Source organism: Brienomyrus brachyistius, chromosome 5, assembly GCF_023856365.1.
Source record: "Brienomyrus brachyistius isolate T26 chromosome 5, BBRACH_0.4, whole genome shotgun sequence".
Lineage (NCBI taxonomy): Eukaryota > Metazoa > Chordata > Actinopteri > Osteoglossiformes > Mormyridae > Brienomyrus > Brienomyrus brachyistius.
Window position 1 is genome coordinate 3827423 of NC_064537.1, and position 17701 is coordinate 3845123.

The following is a 17701-nucleotide window of genomic DNA, read 5'->3' on the forward strand; positions in this document are numbered from 1 at the left end:
GCGTAAAGCCGCCTACGAGCTGCGTGAGAATGAGGATCTGCGTATAGCCGCCTACCAGCTGCGTGAGAATGAGGACCTGCGTAAAGCCGCCTACGAGCTGCGTGAGAATGAGGATCTGCGTAAAGCCGCCTACGAGCTGCGTGAGAATGAGGATCTGCGTATAGCCGCCTACCAGCTGCGTGAGAATGAGGACCTGCGTAAAGCCGCCTACGAGCTGCGTGAGAATGAGGACCTGTGTAAAGCCGCCTACCAGCTGTGTGAGAATGAGGATCTGCGTAAAGCCGCCTACCAGCTGTGTGAGAATGAGGATCTGCGTAGAGCCGCCTACCAGCTGTGTGAGAATGAGGATCTGCGTAAAGCCGCCTACCAGCTGCGTAATAATGAGGATCTGCGTAAAGCCGCCTACCAGGTGCGTAATAATGAGGATCTGTGTAAAGCCGCTTACCAGCTGCATGAGGCTGCGAATTGGCGTAAAGTCTCCAGAGAGCTGCAGCTGTTCAGCGATCCCCAGGACTGCGCTTGCTGACTCAGCTGCTTGGCAGAGCCTCTGATACTGCTCGATCTGACAGGACCGCGGCTCAGTCCAGTCAGCACTGACGCCAGGTTGTCTCTGCAGCATTTTGGCCATCAAACCCAACTCCTTCCTCATCTCCCGTCCTTCTCCTCGGTCACCCACCCACTGCAGAGCCCTCTCCAGTTCATCGAAGGTGACTGTGCCCGATGCCACCTTCTGGGCCAACTTCCGATAGCCAGCTAGCTGCGGCCTCCACACTGTCGCCTGAACCTGTGCCAGGGTCAAGCTGTTGGCAGCCATGGAGCTTCCGTGGGCCTGGGAGGCTATACCCTCTGCTCCTCTCACCCACAGGCTGAGCAGCAGGTTGCTATTCCTCATCTCATGCATCTCCGTTGCCATGCCAAGCACCTCCTGGTCAACGGTGTACCAGTGAACAGGTCGCTGGGCTGTTTCACAGCCCCCTCCATCAGAGCCGTAGGGCTGCACCCTGACCAGCTGGCTCAAGCTCACAGGCAGAAGGTTGGCTTTGTGTTGGTGCTCAAGAGCGGAAATCTCCGGAACTATCGGAATAAAAAAAAAGAAATGTCCATCGGAAGAGCATAAGATAAATGGGAAGGTACCGAAATGCAGTCAATAGTCATTTATAAGTAGTGCAAAAAATTAATTCATGTGAATTGTCTCCAATAAACTTCTTTCACATTCCCTGACACCCTAACTACACTAAAGACTAACTGGAGATACAATTAACAAGCTCATGTGGAGTGAAAAATCACCCAGAAGTTACTAATGCACATTCTAATCCTGGAAGCAAGAAACTCATCTGACCTGTGATGACATCTGCGATCTTCTTAATCATTTTAATGAGAGTATCCATATATTCCCGATGCTGGTTAAAGATATTTACGTCTTCCTCTCGCTGGGACAGAAGCTTCTTAATATCACCTTGGACTTTTCGGTTGCTGGACTTCTTATCTGTGGAACACAGCAACATTAGCAAGAATAACAAAAAAAATCACATCGTGGATGGATAAATTACGGCACACGGAGTGCATCTGAAGGGAGAGTCCGAAAAGTTTAGGATATAAAAAGCAAAAGTACTGTTGTACAAACAAGCATTAAAAATGAAACTGTACTAACATCGACCATCTAAAAAACAACTCAATAGTGTGGATTCTGGAAATACACTCCCATGAATCTGAAATCACCTGGAAGGTCTGAAATCAACTTAAAAACTTACACTCCTGGTACAATCTCTCAAATTGCTTCTGATGTTTCAGGGTAGTCAGAAGGTGTCCGAAGGAAATGTGTCCACCATGGAGGGCGTCCACTAAGGTAGCCAGGACTGATCCCCCATCCTGCAGCACCTGTCTGGCGTCCTGACTGAGCTTCACACGCTGCCAGCAACCTTTGTCCAAGAAGCAAGCACATTATAAAATTATCTTCATGCCAACAGTCTCCTATTCAAGTTTGTCTAACAGGAACCTCAACTCAAGCGGTGGAAGCGGTGTCACTACAGGCAGACCTGCCAGCTACAAATAGCAGGAGTAACACAGAGCAGGCAAAGCCTCTGTGCCTATGATCAGAAGATCATGCCCAGACCTCAGCAGAACAGCCACATCTCCGCTGGGCCATTGAGCCCAATGTAACAAGGAGTTGGGTGACTGAAAAAGTGAGGAGCACTCACTCTGAGACAGGAAGTGATGCAGGGCTGACTGAGGCTGCAGAACCTGCTCCACCAGATCACCCTTGAACCGCTCTCTAGACTGCATAAGAATCCTGGAGAGGATCCATGAAGGCATGGCCTTGGTACGGGTGGAGAGGGTCATCATCAAATCTCCCTCCTTTCCTTCCTGAACACAGAGAAACACCAGAATGAGTCATGACAGGATAGACACAAAGACAACTGTTGAATGACTATAGACTGATCCTCATCTTTCTAAGAAAAATAAATTTGATTTCTGTTTTAACAATATGTTACAGCACAGATACACACCATGTTCTGCACTGTAACTGTATCCTGGGCTCCAATTGGGTTTACGGTCCTCCAGGGGCGGATATCATACTGACCTGGCAAATGTTCTCGATGGCCGACTGAGACAGCTCCTGAAGGCAAGCGATGATGGTGCTGTGGGCCCCGGACTGATTCAGGCAGCAGAACAGGACTCTATCTTCAGGGCTGGCCTTGAGTGCAGAATGAAGGACTGTCACCATCACTCAAGAAAGTCATCAACAACGGCCATCAATAAACGGCCATCAACAAACAGCCATCAACAGTGGCCATCAACAACGGCCATCAAAAAATGGCCATCAACAACCACTGCTATAAGTAGAGTTTGTGCCACAGGCATTCGGTTTACAGAACAGTAGCTGTCTTGTTCACTGGCTTAAAAACTCAGTTGTGTCTGGACTCGCTAACCCTACCATTCTTGCTAATGTGGCTTTGTAAGCATTGACTAAACTCAGTCAGCTTAGCAGCAGCTTCTTTACAGTTTGCCCAGCCAAGGTCTCGGGGCTCAGATCATGTACCCCTCGACGTTCCTCTCTGATTGTGTGATCCTATTCTCAGGATACAAGCACGGGCAGGTCTGTGTGGTCCATGACCCAATGCCCATGTAGCCATGTGTCAGGGGCCTTTACCTGGGAAATCCTGCTTCTCAGGTCCCTCTCCAGCATGCTGCTCCACCGCTCTGAGATCTGCTGCACTGAGCACTGCACCTTCAGCAACGAATCCCAAAGCTGCCAACAATTTAAAGAGAAAAAGTAACAGGGCATCAGTTTCCAAAATCCAAAGCTCTGCAGGACCTTTATGGGTCTGGTGCGCCAGAGAGGCCCAAACCAGTAACACAGGCTTGTGTGACATCAAAGAGCAAGTTTCCGAGAAAGTATTTCTCTGAGGGATTCGATGCTACTATCAGAGATTCACAGACACAATCATCTATTTAGGTTATATTTCTGTATTGTTCCCTTTACTTTCTGATTTTCTTTAGTTTTCATTCGTCTTTCTGAACATGTTTATCAAAGACTTCAGAAAGAAACTGTCTGTTTATGCTTTTCGATATTTAAACGGTCTTTTGTGCTGCTGTTCTAGTATGTAAATGATTTCTTTGTTCAGGCATCACTCCATAGAACTTTATGACCAGAAGCTTCACGCCTGATTTCTGCAAACGAATGTATCCCTTCACATACCTCCAGCTCTTTGGGGTAGCAAAGAGCACCGGTGTTAGTGACGGGCGGCTTGGACAGGAGTCCGTCTCTCCATTGGCACAGCTCTGCCTGCGAGCCCTCGAGGCTGTTGAGGAGGCAGGCTCGCTCCCTGTCTTCCTCGTCTCCGGCCTGCTCGAGCAAGGACTTGGTGTCACAAAATGATAGCCTTAGGGTGAACAAAAACTCTAACAGCACCTGGCTGTTGGTCGAGGAGCTTTGTGTTTAATGTATGGCTTTTACAGCTAATTAATCAACCCATTATGTTCTCACATGCTTGGTGCTGAATAGAACGGGTCACAGCCAATTAATAAACACATTTTAAAATACAAATAATAAATTACAAAGCAATTTCCTCACAGTTGCAAGACGGCTGCTGTGGACCAGTTTAAGATAGAACTGGTAACTATGTATCTGTTTCTAGTTTGAGAATGAAAATGGCTTCTCAGACCTTATCCAGCTGGGCGTGCTGCATTTCAGCCAGCGTCAGCAGCAGCTGGTAGGACATCACTGCCGTTGTGTAGAAGGGAACCAGCCTGGCCATCCGGCAGACACTGCGCAGGATCCTGATGCAGCACTGAAACAAGGGTTTGGCGTATCCACAGCCCAGTATCCTACTGCAAAGCATATTTCAGTCAGAAATCCAAACGACAAACGGAAATGGGTTTCTTTCAGTCTCATTTTGTGTAGTTTCATCCTGTACCTTTCTGCATCATCTTTAAGCGCCTTGAGTATGTGGCTGATGATGTGCTCCGCAGCCTGAGGGTTTATAACATAGAACGTCACACCGTAAGCATTCAGCCAGCTGTGAGTTGATACATGAATTCAGCCTCCAGAAAACCACACCTGCAGATTGACGCCTGTCAGCGTATCAGTGGAGGAATTCCTGTCGTACTCCGCCAGCCTGAACATCAGGGTCTGGATCAAGTGTTCTACTGCGGTCCTGGTCGCCACTGAAAATTCCACAACATCTTCGGTAGCTACCAGGGAAAGCCAGCTGGTCTGAAGCAGGGGCCAGCTCTCAGTCCAGGATATGTGCTCTTTAATTATTTTAAGCACAATCCTATCCAGACACAAGAGGAATGAGAACAGTTACAAGCAAACTACTGTCAAATAATTAAGTCAGTAAGTCAATAGCAGTGAGTGTCTGACTGAAGGCTGTTGCCTTGCCCAGTCGCCTACCCAAGACGCTTACACATGCCTTCCATTTTTACACATTTACCAGTTTATAGAGTTGGACATTCCAGAAAAATACTGACACTGCAGCAGTTCTGAACTGGTAACCAGTTCCCCAGTGACCCTCACAATCAGCCCCTTATGTATCAAATACATGTTTTCAAGGAATCGCTTAAAACGTAAAAATCAGTCCATAGGGAAGCTATCGGGACAGTGTTTAAGGATGCTGGTTCAGAGGTGCTTAAACTGAATCAGTGAATGGAGTAATAGTCCAGCAGCATAAGTGGGCCAAAATGTTCTTGGAATAAAAGACTGACTCTGCTGCCATAAAATGTTTCACTGGATATTTGACCTGAATGCCAGCTTCACCCTCAGAGCCTGAGACAGCAAGATGGGAGCAACACAAACCTCCTCTTATCAGGGTTGAGAAGGACCTGCTCCCGGAACTGAGCGTACGCTACCCCCGGCAGGGCAGCCCAGCTCTGCTCCTCCGCTGTGGGATCGGGCCGCTTGGCATCCAGCTGATCCAGTGATCCAGTGATCATGTGCAGGAGCGGCACGAGGAGCAGGAGCTCAGCTACGCGGCTCTTCATGCAGCGGTTCATCAGAGCAACCAGTGCGCTGTCAGGGCAGATGGGTCACAAGGCTGCGTGCACCGTGTTGATACAGTGCTATATAAATAACGACTGATTGATTTATTGAGTGATGATTGGATACACACAGAACCTAACTGTACACAGAGCCCCAACACACAGAACCTAACTGTACACAGAGCCCCAACACACAGAACCTAACTGTACACAGAGCCCCAACACACAAAACCTAACTGTACACAGAGCCCCAACACACAAAACCTAACCCATTACTGTACACAGAGCCCCAACACACAAAACCTAACCCATTACTGTACACAGAGCCCCAACACACAAAACCTAACCTATTACTGTACACAGAGCCCCAACACACAAAACCTAACCCATTACTGTACACAGAGCCCCAACACACAAAACCTAACCTATTACTGTACACAGAGCCCCAACACACAAAACCTAACCCATTACTGTACACAGAGCCCCAACACACAAAACCTAACCCATTACTGTACACAGAGCCCAAACCCACAAAACCTAACACATTACTGTACACAGAGCCCCAACACACAAAACCTAACCCATTACTGTACACAGAGCCCCAACACACAAAACCTAACACATTACTGTACACAGAGCCCCAACACACAAAACCTAACCCATTACTGTACACAGAGCCCCGACACACAAAACCTAACCCATTACTGTACACAGAGCCCCGACACACAAAACCTAACCCATTACTGTACACAGAGCCCCGACACACAAAACCTAACCCATTACTGTACACAGAGCCCCGACACACAAAACCTAACCCATTACTGTACACAGAGCCCCGACACACAAAACCTAACCCATTACTGTACACAGAGCCCCGACACACAAAACCTAACCCATTACTGTACACAGAGCCCCGACACACAAAACCTAACCCATTACTGTACACAGAGCCCCGACACACAAAACCTAACCCTAACCCATTACTGTACACAGATTACCAGAAGAATGGCTTCAAACTTTACGCACTGGTTTGCATCTCTGAAGACCGCCTTGGCTTCGGTGAGATGCTGGCTGCACTGTGACATGTCTGATGTCATCATCGTGCATAGTTCCGCCCAGCCCTTCACACCCAGGTCCAAGCTGCAGGCGTTGGAGACCAGGCACACGGCCAACCCGGTCACCAAGGGGTTCTTCTCAGATGAGTTCCTAAGAGACAGCCTTTTGGCTTCCTCCCTCATGACCTGGAGGAGGCGCTCAGCTATCATCTCTGACACCTGCACAGAAAGATGGATATTGCCCTGCTCAGTGGTGCTTTGTGGGAGTTAATCATTTCAGCGAATTCGGGATGGTGCACCCACCTGGACTGAAGGGGGTGCGGAGTCATCTGGGTAAATCATCCTCCGATGGATCTGCTGGTAACCCTCCTGGTAATGTTTTAAGGTTCCGACAAACCGTTCAATGGTCTCTTGTTCGAGTTTTGGGGGCCATTTTTCAAAGATGCAGTCCAGCAATATTCGAGCAGAGCTGAACCACCTTTCTTTATTGACGGCCACTTTTTTGAGGGAATTTAAGCCAGGTATAAATCCCAAGAGTCCCCATTCCTCATGAGTTATGTGACCCTCATAAAGATGTAATTCTGAGCAAAAAGATGTAGAAAACTTTTCTAAATACCACAACATAGAACTTTTCAGAACAGGGTGTTAAAATGATATTACATTTGAGATATATACTGAACAAAAATATAAACGCAACACTCTTGTTTCTGCTCCCATTTTTCATGAGATGGACTTAAAGACCTACAATTCATTCCAGATACACAATATTACCATTTCTCTCAAACATTTCTCACAAATCAGTCTAAATGTGTGATAGTGAGCACTTCTGCTTTGCTGAGATAATCCATCCCACCTCACAGGTGTGCCACATCAAGATGCTGATCTGACATCATGGGTAGTGCACAGGTGTACCTTATACTGCCCACAATAAAAGGCCACCCTGGAATGTGCAGTTTTTTGCTTTATTGGGGGTCTGGGGACTCAGAACCGGTCAGTATCTGGTGTGACCACCATTTGCCTCATGCAATGCAACACATCTTCTTCGCATAGAGTTTATCAGATTGTCAATTGTGGCCTGTGGAATGTTGGTCCACTCCTCTTCAATGGCTGTGCGAAGTTGTTGGATATTAGTGGGAACTGGTACACGCTGTCGTATACGCCGGTCAAGCACATCCCAAACATGCTCAACGGGTGACATGTCCGGTGAGTATGCTGGCCATGCAAGAACTGGGACATTTTCAGCTTCCAAGAACTGTGTACAGATCCTTGCAACATGGGGCCGTGCATTATCTGTCTGAGTGGCTGGTCTCAGACGATCTTGGAGGTGAACCTGCTGGATGTGGAGGTCCTGGGCTGGTGTGGTTACACGTGGTCTGCGGTTGTGAGGCCGGTTGGATGTACTGCCATATTCTCTGAAACGCCTTTGGAGACGGCTTATGGTTGAGAAATGAACATTCAATGCACGAGCAACAGATCTGGTTGACATTCCTGCTGTCAGCATGCCAATTGCACGCTCCCTCAATGCTTGTGGCATCTGTAGCATTTTGCTGTGAGACAAAACTGCACATTCCAGGGTGGCCTTTTATTGTGGGCAGTATAAGGTACACCTGTGCACTACCCATGATGTCAGATCAGCATCTTGATGTGGCACACCTGTGAGGTGGGATGGATTATCTCAGCAAAGCAGAAGTGCTCACTATCACACATTTAGACTGATTTGTGAGAAATGTTTGAGAGAAATGGTAATATTGTGTATCTGGAATGAATTGTAGATCTTTAAGTCCATCTCATGAAAAATGGGAGCAAAAACAAAAGTGTTGCGTTTATATTTTTGTTCAGTGTACATACGCATATGTGAGTTCTACACAATTGCGGTCTTTATGACAAATTGTTACCTTTTATTTGAGGGTTATAAGGTATTATCATAGATCTTCGGCCGGTTTCTATAATCTGCTTCCCTTGCTTCCTAACACAATACGCATATTGCACAAGCTGACCCCTTGGAAGGTTCTTTTCTTCCACCAAAAAACGGGCTTCAGTCAGGTAGCCTTGCTGACCCTTTTCACTGAAAGACAGACAGCATCTGGTTATAAATGCTGGGTAATGCTTCACATCAGCTGCAGCTTCATAATGTCTTATACTGCATTCATAGAAGATTCAGTGCGCATTCATAATGCATTCATAGAAAATTCTTAACATCCTAACACACCTTAACTGTAATAGACATTAATAACCAACATTAGATGATTATACAATTATCATCTAAATACCAAATGTCACGTTGTGGGGACACCAAATGTCCCCACAACGTGATGAATACTCATTTTTTTACCAAAAAATGTGTGTGTGTATGTGTGGTCCAGGTATACCTTACCTTGTGGGGACCAAATGTCCCCACAACGTGATGAATACTCATTTTTTTTTACCTAAAAATGTGTGTGTGTGTGTGTGTGTGTGGTCATGTGTGAGAGGGTGCCCACATGTGTACCTCCCCAAATGTATTTACAAAGAAAGATAAAACTTTATACAAGCTTTGTGACGCAGATCAGAAAAAGATGAGAACAGCAGTGAAGGGGGAGTCTCCCTAGGCCGTGCCATGGCCTCACTGCGTACCTGAGTTTGCATGTTCTCCTGTACAAGTGAAGGTTTCTCCTGGGAAGCCACTTCTCAGTGGTTTCGACAGTTTAGGTGTCTCTAAATTTCTCTCAGTCTGTCTGAACTGACATACAGGCCACCTTGGACCCCCTGCTCCCCTTATATTACATAATTGTACGTATTCCAGGCCCTTGTAAAGTGCTGGGCCCCCTGAATCTGTCAGGGTGCCCATGCCCCTCCCACACTCCTATTGACCTATTCAGGTTCGGGGTTTCAGGTTCTTCTTGTCGCATGTGTTTGAAGGAACACAGTGAACTTGCAGGGTGAGGGAGAGACAGCAGGACAAACAGCAGGGCGATAACAGATAAGACATATGCAGTAAATATGCAGTAAACATGCAGTGAATAGACTGTGTATCAAGGAAGGATGTGCAGACAGCTAGAGGAAGTGCAGTACTGATAAGGTACGACCCCATGAGCTGTGTGTCCTGGCATAGGGAGACAGCAAAGGTGATCTTCACAGGTATCATTTACAGGTCAGCACACCTTAAGGAAGCCATGATCGGGGGGAGGCGTGGTTCACACACCTGAAATGGAGGATTTCGAGCACCTCTTCTCCATTACCATGCAGAAGAAGCAGCTTGTCAGCATTCTGGTTGAATTTAAACTTCTTGTCCAGAACGGCATAAATGTTAAAAGTGAACACGGTGGGTCTTGTAGGGGAATGTTCCCTAAAGAAGAGGCAGAAAAAGCTTTTCATAATCATTTCCACCCGAACAGGCACACGTGACTGATCCATCTACACCCGAACAGGCACACATCACTGATCCATCTACACCCGAACAGGCACACATCACTGATCCATCTACATCCAAACAGGCACACGTGACTGATCCATCTACATCCTAACAGGCACACGTGACTGATCCATCTACATCCAAACAGGCACACGTGACTGATCCATCTACATCCAAACAGGCACACGTGACTGATCCATCTACACCCGAACAGGCACACGTGACTGATCCATCTACCTCCGAACAGGCACACGTGACTGATCCATCTACATCCAAACAGGCACACGTGACTGATCCATCTACACCCGAACAGACACACGTGACTGATCCATCTACATCCTAACAGGCACACGTGACTGATCCATCTACATCCAAACAGGCACACGTGACTGATCCATCTACACCCAAACAGGCACACGTGACTGATCCATCTACACCCGAACAGGCACACGTGACTGATCCATCTACACCCGAACAGGCACACGTGACTGATCCATCTACATCCAAACAGGCACACGTGACTGATCCATCTACATCCTAACAGGTACACGTGACTGATCCATTTACATCCAAACAGGCACACGTGACTGATCCATCTACACCTGAACAGGCACGCGTGACTGATCCATCTACACCCGAACAGGCACACGTGACTGATCCATCTACACCCGAACAGGCACACGTGACTGATCCATCTACACCCGAACAGGCACACGTGACTGATCCATCTACACCCGAACAGGCACACGTGACTGATCCATTTACACCCGAACAGGCACACGTGACTGATCCATTTACACCCGAACAGGCACACGTGACTGATCCATCTACACCCAAACAGGCACACGTGACTGATCCATCTACATCCAAACAGGCACACGTGACTGATCCATCTACACCCGAACAGGCACACGTGACTGATCCATCTACACCCGAACAGGCACACGTGACTGATCCATCTACACCCGAACAGGCACACGTGACTGATCCATCTACACCCGAACAGGCACACATGACTGATTCATCTACACCCAAACAGGCACACGTGACTGATCCATCTACACCCGAACAGGCACACGTGACTGATCCATCTACACCCGAACAGGCACACATGACTGATTCATCTACACCCAAACAGGCACACATGACTGATCCATCTACACCTGAACCACAGATGCCATGAAAGAGAAACCCACCGACTCCCTCTGGTATCAACTTCTTGTTGTCTCTTCATCTCCTCCGGCTGCTCCTTGGACTTCCCCCCACGGTCTGAGCTTCTTTCCCTGGACCTCGTAGACTGCTGAGGATTCTTGCCTTCACCCACCTTGTCTGAAGCTGACTGTGCTTGGAGCCCTTGATGAACCTGAGAGTTGTCTTGGGAATTACCTGAGCCTTGATCTGGATGCTCAGCTAGTTTGTGCTGGTCGCTGTGAGCGTTGCCTGGGTCTTTCTGCCCTTGGTCTGACGCTGGACTTTGGCTGGTTGTCACAGCGGTGCACTGGTCTGATAGTTGGTCTTGCTGAGTGGTATTAGTGGGGTCCGTTTGCGTTTGCTGAGTGCACAGCTCCACCGTCCTGGTCTGGGTTTCCTGGTCCTTCTTGGTCACCCATCCTGCTTGCTGCTGTTCCTCCGTCTGCATCCCTGTGGTTTTCAGTCCTCGGGTGTCCGGTTTCTGCCGCCCGTTCCCGTCATTCCTGGGCTGTCCATCCATTCTTTTCTTTTTAGCGCTCTTGGTTGAAGGCGTCTCCGTTTCCTTCAAGATCCTTTTAGAAGAGATGACACTCTCATCTTCAGCCTCCTGTTCCTTTTTTTTTTTCTTTTTCGCTCTTTTATTTCTCTTTTTCGGGGCTCGACCTTGACCTTCATCCCGGGGCTGTAAGAGAATGAAGACACAGTTACGAGGTTCCTGCCTGAACACTTGGAACTGCATGCGACGTCTCAGCATGTGATTACTGTACACTGGGCCAAGAACACGACAGCGTGTCAGCAGCCAATTCGGCCTTTTCGGGATTTATGTCATTTAGCAGAAGAATATTACGAGGATAACATTTCAGGACAGTTACTACTGTTATGCTGCTGTATGAAAAGAATGAATGATTTAGGGAGGGGTCATTAAAGATACGTTAGATCTGCTTCCTCTCTCACCAGCTTCTGATTCTCTGGAGCCCCAGGCCTGTTTTCCAGCACCTCCTCTGGCTTCCTGATGGACTCCTGCTTCACTTGGCTCCTCCCATCATCCATAGCAGACAAATGCTGCTGCATTCCCTGTTTCTCAGACGCGTCCGCCCCATCTGGGTCGGTCTCCATCATCAGCGGAAGCTTGTGGGGTCCGCACTGCTACCAGCATGAGTCTGGGTCGGCGCCCAGCTTCCGTGTGACAAGGCAAGGCCCAGAATGGGGACCTACTCTGTTTTCTGTCTGCCTCTGCTTCCAGTTTTGAGAAAATGCGAAGATAAGAGAATTGTTATTTATAATAATAAATCATGTGGGTGAGGTACAAAGGTTACCAGGCTTTGTCTACAGCAAGTTCAGTGAGTTTCTGTTTCCTCGTGGATGTCTGACGTTTCCTTTCAGTTTCTGCATTAGGATACATTTCTTCTGAGCCCAAGCAAAACACGTTTTGTTTTTCAGAAATACATTTACCAACATAACATTTGAAGAAATGCCAAATACAACCATCCATTTACTGTAATTGCTTAGCATGTTTTCAGGCTGCGAGAGAGAACCGGAGGAAACCCCACGACTACAGCGGGAAAACATGCAAACTCCACATACATGGAGCCAAGGCAGAGATTCGAACCCCGATCCAAGAGGAGCGAGGCAACACTGCTAACCACTGCGACAAAATGCCGCCCCAAATGGCAAATAAAAAGCTTAATTCCACTCAACATTCAATTTCATTTCATGTGACTCGCATTAAAATGAAATGCGAATGTGACAGCTATACTGCCGTAAAGCATGCATTTGGAACATACATTTGGAAATCATAAAACGTGTTGACAGCACGTACATTCGTGAGATAAATACCTGCATGCATAACTACTGGACAATACACGACGTCAATCAGCTTAACGTAACGTAAAAGAATACCAAATAAAATTCTAATGACACCTACTGCACTTCGAGAACAATTCAAAATATTAGAAAAGTATCCCTTATAATTTCCAGTGATTCATGATGGCATTTTATGTACTTGTTTTTTAAAGTACAGAAGACGACACCGATGGGTACCTGCTACGCCAGCTGCCGGTCCAGTGAGTAACGCTGTTTGCTTCGCAGAGCCGAATCTCAATGAACTAGGCGACTCGCCCCTTTCGGTCAAGGGACACTGACGAAAGAGTAAGTTACCGTGTCTGCTTATTTATAGCATAAATATAAAATGCAAACTCGAATTCGACATTTAAAAATCGCAGTGCGATATTAACTCCGGTGTTGCGCTCTTTAATAAGTTACCGGGTATTGCATGAATGGTCGTAGCTTTCTTACCAAATGGAAACATTTTTCTGTCCCGTAGTAACTTAGAGTTGCGCGAACGTTCCTAACTCGAACTCCTAATTTCGGTTTCGTTTCAGCGTAAATTGAACATACGAAATGAGAAATGGGCCGGTTTGAACGGTAGGTGGCATACGTTTTCTGCGCTGTCTTACCGTATCCTGCCTCCCGTATCCACAGCTCAGTCTGGGCCGATGGGTTTGAGGGCCGGTAGAACTGGGGGTCCTGCCTACTCCCGAAGTCCCAGCCCAGGGCCGACGTTGAATCCCAGTCCAACCCTGCTACGACAGGCAGTGATGCTCGCCTAGGGCCCCACATAGGGCCGGTCCTGCTCCTGTTACCTATTTCAGCATTTTTGCTTATGTTTTGTTCAGATGAACAATAGCGTTAGAAGAATGTCAAACATTAATATAAAAAAAAAACACACAAACACGCACAGCAAAAATACAACAAAATCGTTTATTGGATGCATTTCTCTACAATTAATCGATATTTACAGTTGCAGGAAAAAGAAAACGATACTTCATATAATTTTCATCGCCTGTGACATGTTGCCACCTACTGGCCAAAAACTATACTGTTTTAACTGTTACGTAAATACATTTTCAAAATAAACAAAAAAAAAGAATGACATATGCTTAGTTTTGGTGGGTCATTATTCAAAAGGAGAGGGAACATTTTGCTATAGAAACACACTTTGGATGGACCACTATTTATGGGCTAAAGCATAAAAAACTAAAACAGGAAGTCAAGATAAAAACATGGATACATAAGGCAATGATGTCAGCAGACGAAAGGGTAGACAAAAAGAGTTAAACGTGTTTCCAGGAAACATTGTGGCAGTGTCTGTTAATGCTACAAGGTGCTCTTCTAGTGTTTGAAAGCCTTTTTATGTGGGCCAGTGCCACCCTCGTCAGCTATAATACAATGGAATTAGGTACAGGACTGAGGGAGGGAATAAGGGGCGGAGATCAAAGTGAGGGTCCAAAGCTCAGGCCTGGGGGGTTTCTACCTTCCTCAAAGGATTTCGAAGCATAACCCTGTTTCTGCGTGCAGGCTGCCTGGGTCCTTCACCCACTAGTCCAGGATGCTTCTCCCTGGAGGGTGGGGGCACCTCCTCCGGTGGCGGACGCTCTGGCCTGGGGGGGGCCGGGCCCCTGCCTGCCCGCATGTCATCCACGAAGGCCTCCACCCCCTCGAACTTGGTGGTGAGCTCTCCCAGACGCTCCTTCAGACTGTTAAACTCCGTATAGAGGTCATCCAAAGCATCAGACAGGGGTTTGATCCTGGGTTTGGGGTCAGGGAGGCCAGGGGGGCAGAGGAAGCAGAGGATTAAGCATCAGCCAGCTTGTTCCCGAATCGCTGGAAACCACCAACAAAAAGACCAGCCTCAGGCACAGCCTTACTGTCCTGCTTGCGTTCCAGCAGGAGAGATTCCTAACACTCTCTCAGCACAACGACAGGGTCCTCGTTCAGTGGAGGCCCCTGGATCGACCTACCTGGTGTAGTCGGGCAGGACCATGCTGTGGTCGTTGAGGAGCAGCTCCTTGACCTGCGTCATGATGGCAAACTTCCAGTTGTCCAGCACCAAGGTGAGGTTGGAGCAGCCTTTAGTGTTGACCTTCTCCGCTTCAGAGGAAGCACAGAAAGCAGTGAGGTTGGCACAAGGCACGCCTGGCATCGACCCACACCGACTTTACTTGCAAGTGGGAGCCACGATGTTGTGTCTCTCTCTGTTTCATGCCTGAACGTGACTTCATTTCTGGCAGTGCTGTTCGCTGGCCCGGGAAGTTCTCCCAGGAGAACCACACTGACATCACTCTCAGTGAACAACTAAAATAACAACTAAAATTACAAGCTTAACAGAGCCATTAGGGTACAAATGCTAGGCTCTGCTGCTTCATTATATCACCATTTATACTTTGAGATACTTAATGCAATGCAGGCAAAATACCTGATTCTAGGGTACAATAGCACGGCCCTTAAGGAGCCCAGAACCTGCAGCTAGGTCCCTCACCGTCAGCCCTATAGTCCCACTCTGCATTCTGCTTCTGTCTCCTCTTCTGGGCCGCACTCAGCACCACCAGAGCCAGCAGCAGTAGCACCAGCCTCATTATTGCTTTCAGAGCAGAGACACAGTAGGACCATCAGAACTGGAACTCATTCATTCCCATTAAAAACATTCCTGCCCCATGAATAAAATGAACGAGGTTGTTTACCTACAACATGTATTCATGTTATATGAAATTATTTAGCAGATAAAATATCACTATTATACCACAATAGAAGCAGATCGTTCATGCTAATCAAGTACAGGAGTCAGATCTAAAAATGATATAAAATATAGATTCATTGCCTGCAACGGTACAAAGGCTCATAGTTTCACCTTTTTCTAGTCTATAGATTTTTGAAGAATGACAATCCAAACACACGCTGTAATAACTTCTAAATTTCAAGGGAAGCTGTAAATTCTAGGTAAAAAAAATGGATAAATACCTGCTTTGGATGGATTTTTCCTCTAATAATTCACCAGTGGTAAACTCAGAAACTTCTGTGAGCAGTAACTGGTTGGCTGGCTTAAATATCAGGCTCTGGAATGTCAGCCCCCTGTCCTACTCTGTGGTGGGGGGGGGGGGTGTGGCTTCAGCACCCTGGTGATCATTGTAGCAAATTAGGTTCCAACCATTTCCTCAGTATGGCCTCTTTACCTCTCGCAAAAAGGCATGACGTACAGTGTATGAAGAGGCTTTTGCCCAGATGCAGCCACACACAAGCGTCTCCTTACCCACAATCCCCCAAACGGGACGCTCGCTTATATGAGAACACACCCCTCATTAGTCCTCTCCCGGTACCCGACATGATTATGGATTATTTGCGGTGTCCCTGTGATCGCCGCTTCGAGGAAGCAGACCCCAGTGGCAGAATCATCTGGGATGGAAACAGCTACTTGATCATTTGTGGAAACCTCTGGAACGACGCAGTGGTCTTCTTAGCGGGAACAACGGCGCTCCGGACGTCGCGCTCCGCGTCCCGCTCGACGGCCAGGTCTCTGCTGCCTCCACACAGCTTGGCAGGTCTCTCCCCGTCTTGCTGGTGACTCCAACTCCCCCCCCCCCAGGAACATGTGTAGTGCAAGAGAGCGGAAGCGCTTGATGTTTCAGACTCGGTTCCAGGAGAAGCATTCCTGCTTTTTGCCGTGCCGGCCTGTTGTCCATCTGAGGTCCACCGCACCCCCGATCACGAAACCATGGCACATGCCAGCGCTCGTTACTGCCTTGAGAAAAGGGGGGAAGGTTACGACCGCAGCTTACAGCGACCAGATCGCCCTGCTTGTTTAAGGAAGCTCTCTATTCTCATCCGTGTTTTGACTGGAAGGCCCTAGTATAAAAAAAGGTACTATTTTCATCCAAAGAGAGTGCTGTTTACAGAGGAAACCAATGTGAGGGCCAAGGGGTGCATCCAAAGATGGGACCAAGGGTGTGGACTGTACCAAAACGGAGCAGGGGGAGTTTAGGGGTTCCAGATAATGACAAAATCCTCAAGGATGGAGACAGAGACTTTATAATGTATAAATTTGTATAAAAATAGGCTCAGGATTCAAAACGGCCATCGAAAGGCTGCACAACCTGGAAAAACTCTTCCAACGTGGTCTTCTGGCAGAAAAACAAACACAATTCTCACTCTAGACTGGCACGGCCCTAATTGGCCCACAAAGCATTTATTTCTGCTGTACTTTACATTTTCAAATGGCAAAAAAAATCACATCAACAATCCAGCAACAGTTGTGAAACAATCCAAAACCACTGCCAACATCTTGTCGAAGCTCATGCACTCGTGCGGAAAAAGCTCCACCACTAAATGAATCCGCTGCCACGATCGCGCTTGCCGGCTGCATCCTGAGATCACGCTGCTCGCAGAGACGGGAAGGAGGAATTCGAGCCAAAGTGGGTTTGCTGGCTTGGTGTGTAGCGTCCGGTGCAGCAGCAGAAGAGCAGGATGGAGCGTTTATTTCGGAGACGTGGCTTAAGGCGATTTCAGCGTCCACACCAGCAGCCTGCGTGGGGCTTACCGCCACCCAGTGCGGACGCGCCCGCCATCCAGTGCAGACGCGCCACTCAGGAACAGACTGCTCCAAAGCAGCCATGTGAACGCGCCAGCGAGCACCACAGGCTGGTAACGTGTGTACGGGGCATGCCGTCCCAGCAGTCTTGCTCGGACAGTCCATGTTCAGAGGGCAGGGAGGTTAAAACCAGGAGTCAGAATGGACACTCAAGACGTTATT

General features: G+C 47.7%; 2 protein-coding genes and 1 long non-coding RNA gene across 7 annotated transcripts in view; all 3 read right to left on the reverse strand.

Annotated features, from left to right (window-relative positions):
- Positions 1 to 13386, reverse strand: part of rnf213b (ring finger protein 213b) — a 49949-nt gene extending 36563 nt beyond the window's left edge. Inside the window, exons 1-18 of the mRNA XM_049014991.1 lie at positions 13159 to 13386; positions 12073 to 12354; positions 11124 to 11800; positions 9718 to 9861; positions 8432 to 8601; positions 6840 to 7117; positions 6508 to 6755; positions 5300 to 5512; positions 4562 to 4778; positions 4419 to 4474; positions 4167 to 4332; positions 3701 to 3847; positions 3152 to 3250; positions 2582 to 2695; positions 2199 to 2364; positions 1752 to 1919; positions 1340 to 1486; positions 446 to 1074 (exon numbers count right to left, since the gene is read on the reverse strand). Coding sequence (XP_048870948.1) covers positions 446 to 1074; positions 1340 to 1486; positions 1752 to 1919; positions 2199 to 2364; positions 2582 to 2695; positions 3152 to 3250; positions 3701 to 3847; positions 4167 to 4332; positions 4419 to 4474; positions 4562 to 4778; positions 5300 to 5512; positions 6508 to 6755; positions 6840 to 7117; positions 8432 to 8601; positions 9718 to 9861; positions 11124 to 11800; positions 12073 to 12237 — 3804 coding nt within the window. The 5' untranslated portion in view covers positions 12238 to 12354; positions 13159 to 13386. The remainder of the gene's footprint in view (positions 1 to 445; positions 1075 to 1339; positions 1487 to 1751; positions 1920 to 2198; positions 2365 to 2581; positions 2696 to 3151; positions 3251 to 3700; positions 3848 to 4166; positions 4333 to 4418; positions 4475 to 4561; positions 4779 to 5299; positions 5513 to 6507; positions 6756 to 6839; positions 7118 to 8431; positions 8602 to 9717; positions 9862 to 11123; positions 11801 to 12072; positions 12355 to 13158) is intronic.
- On the reverse strand, positions 5521 to 6207 carry LOC125742729 (uncharacterized). 5 transcript variants are annotated; one of them, XR_007398188.1, is made up of 3 exons: positions 6019 to 6207; positions 5682 to 5979; positions 5521 to 5617 (listed from the first exon to the last, which is right to left on the reverse strand). It is a non-coding gene; the product is annotated as an uncharacterized LOC125742729 (long non-coding RNA). The 5 variants fall into 5 exon arrangements; XR_007398192.1 differs by lacking the exon at positions 5521 to 5617 and having other exon boundaries at positions 5636 to 5823; positions 5941 to 5979; XR_007398189.1 differs by lacking the exon at positions 5521 to 5617 and having other exon boundaries at positions 5636 to 5901; positions 5941 to 5979.
- A 473-nt stretch (positions 13387 to 13859) lies between the features above and the next one.
- Positions 13860 to 16060, reverse strand: si:dkey-282h22.5 (uncharacterized protein LOC107988040 homolog). The gene is made up of 4 exons (XM_049014984.1): positions 15916 to 16060; positions 15437 to 15538; positions 14919 to 15048; positions 13860 to 14705 (listed from the first exon to the last, which is right to left on the reverse strand). The coding sequence occupies exons 2-4, from the start codon at positions 15531 to 15533 to the stop codon at positions 14411 to 14413; spliced, it is 522 nt and encodes a 173-aa protein (XP_048870941.1). The 5' UTR covers positions 15534 to 15538; positions 15916 to 16060; the 3' UTR covers positions 13860 to 14410.
- Positions 16061 to 17701: the final 1641 nt, after the last annotated feature.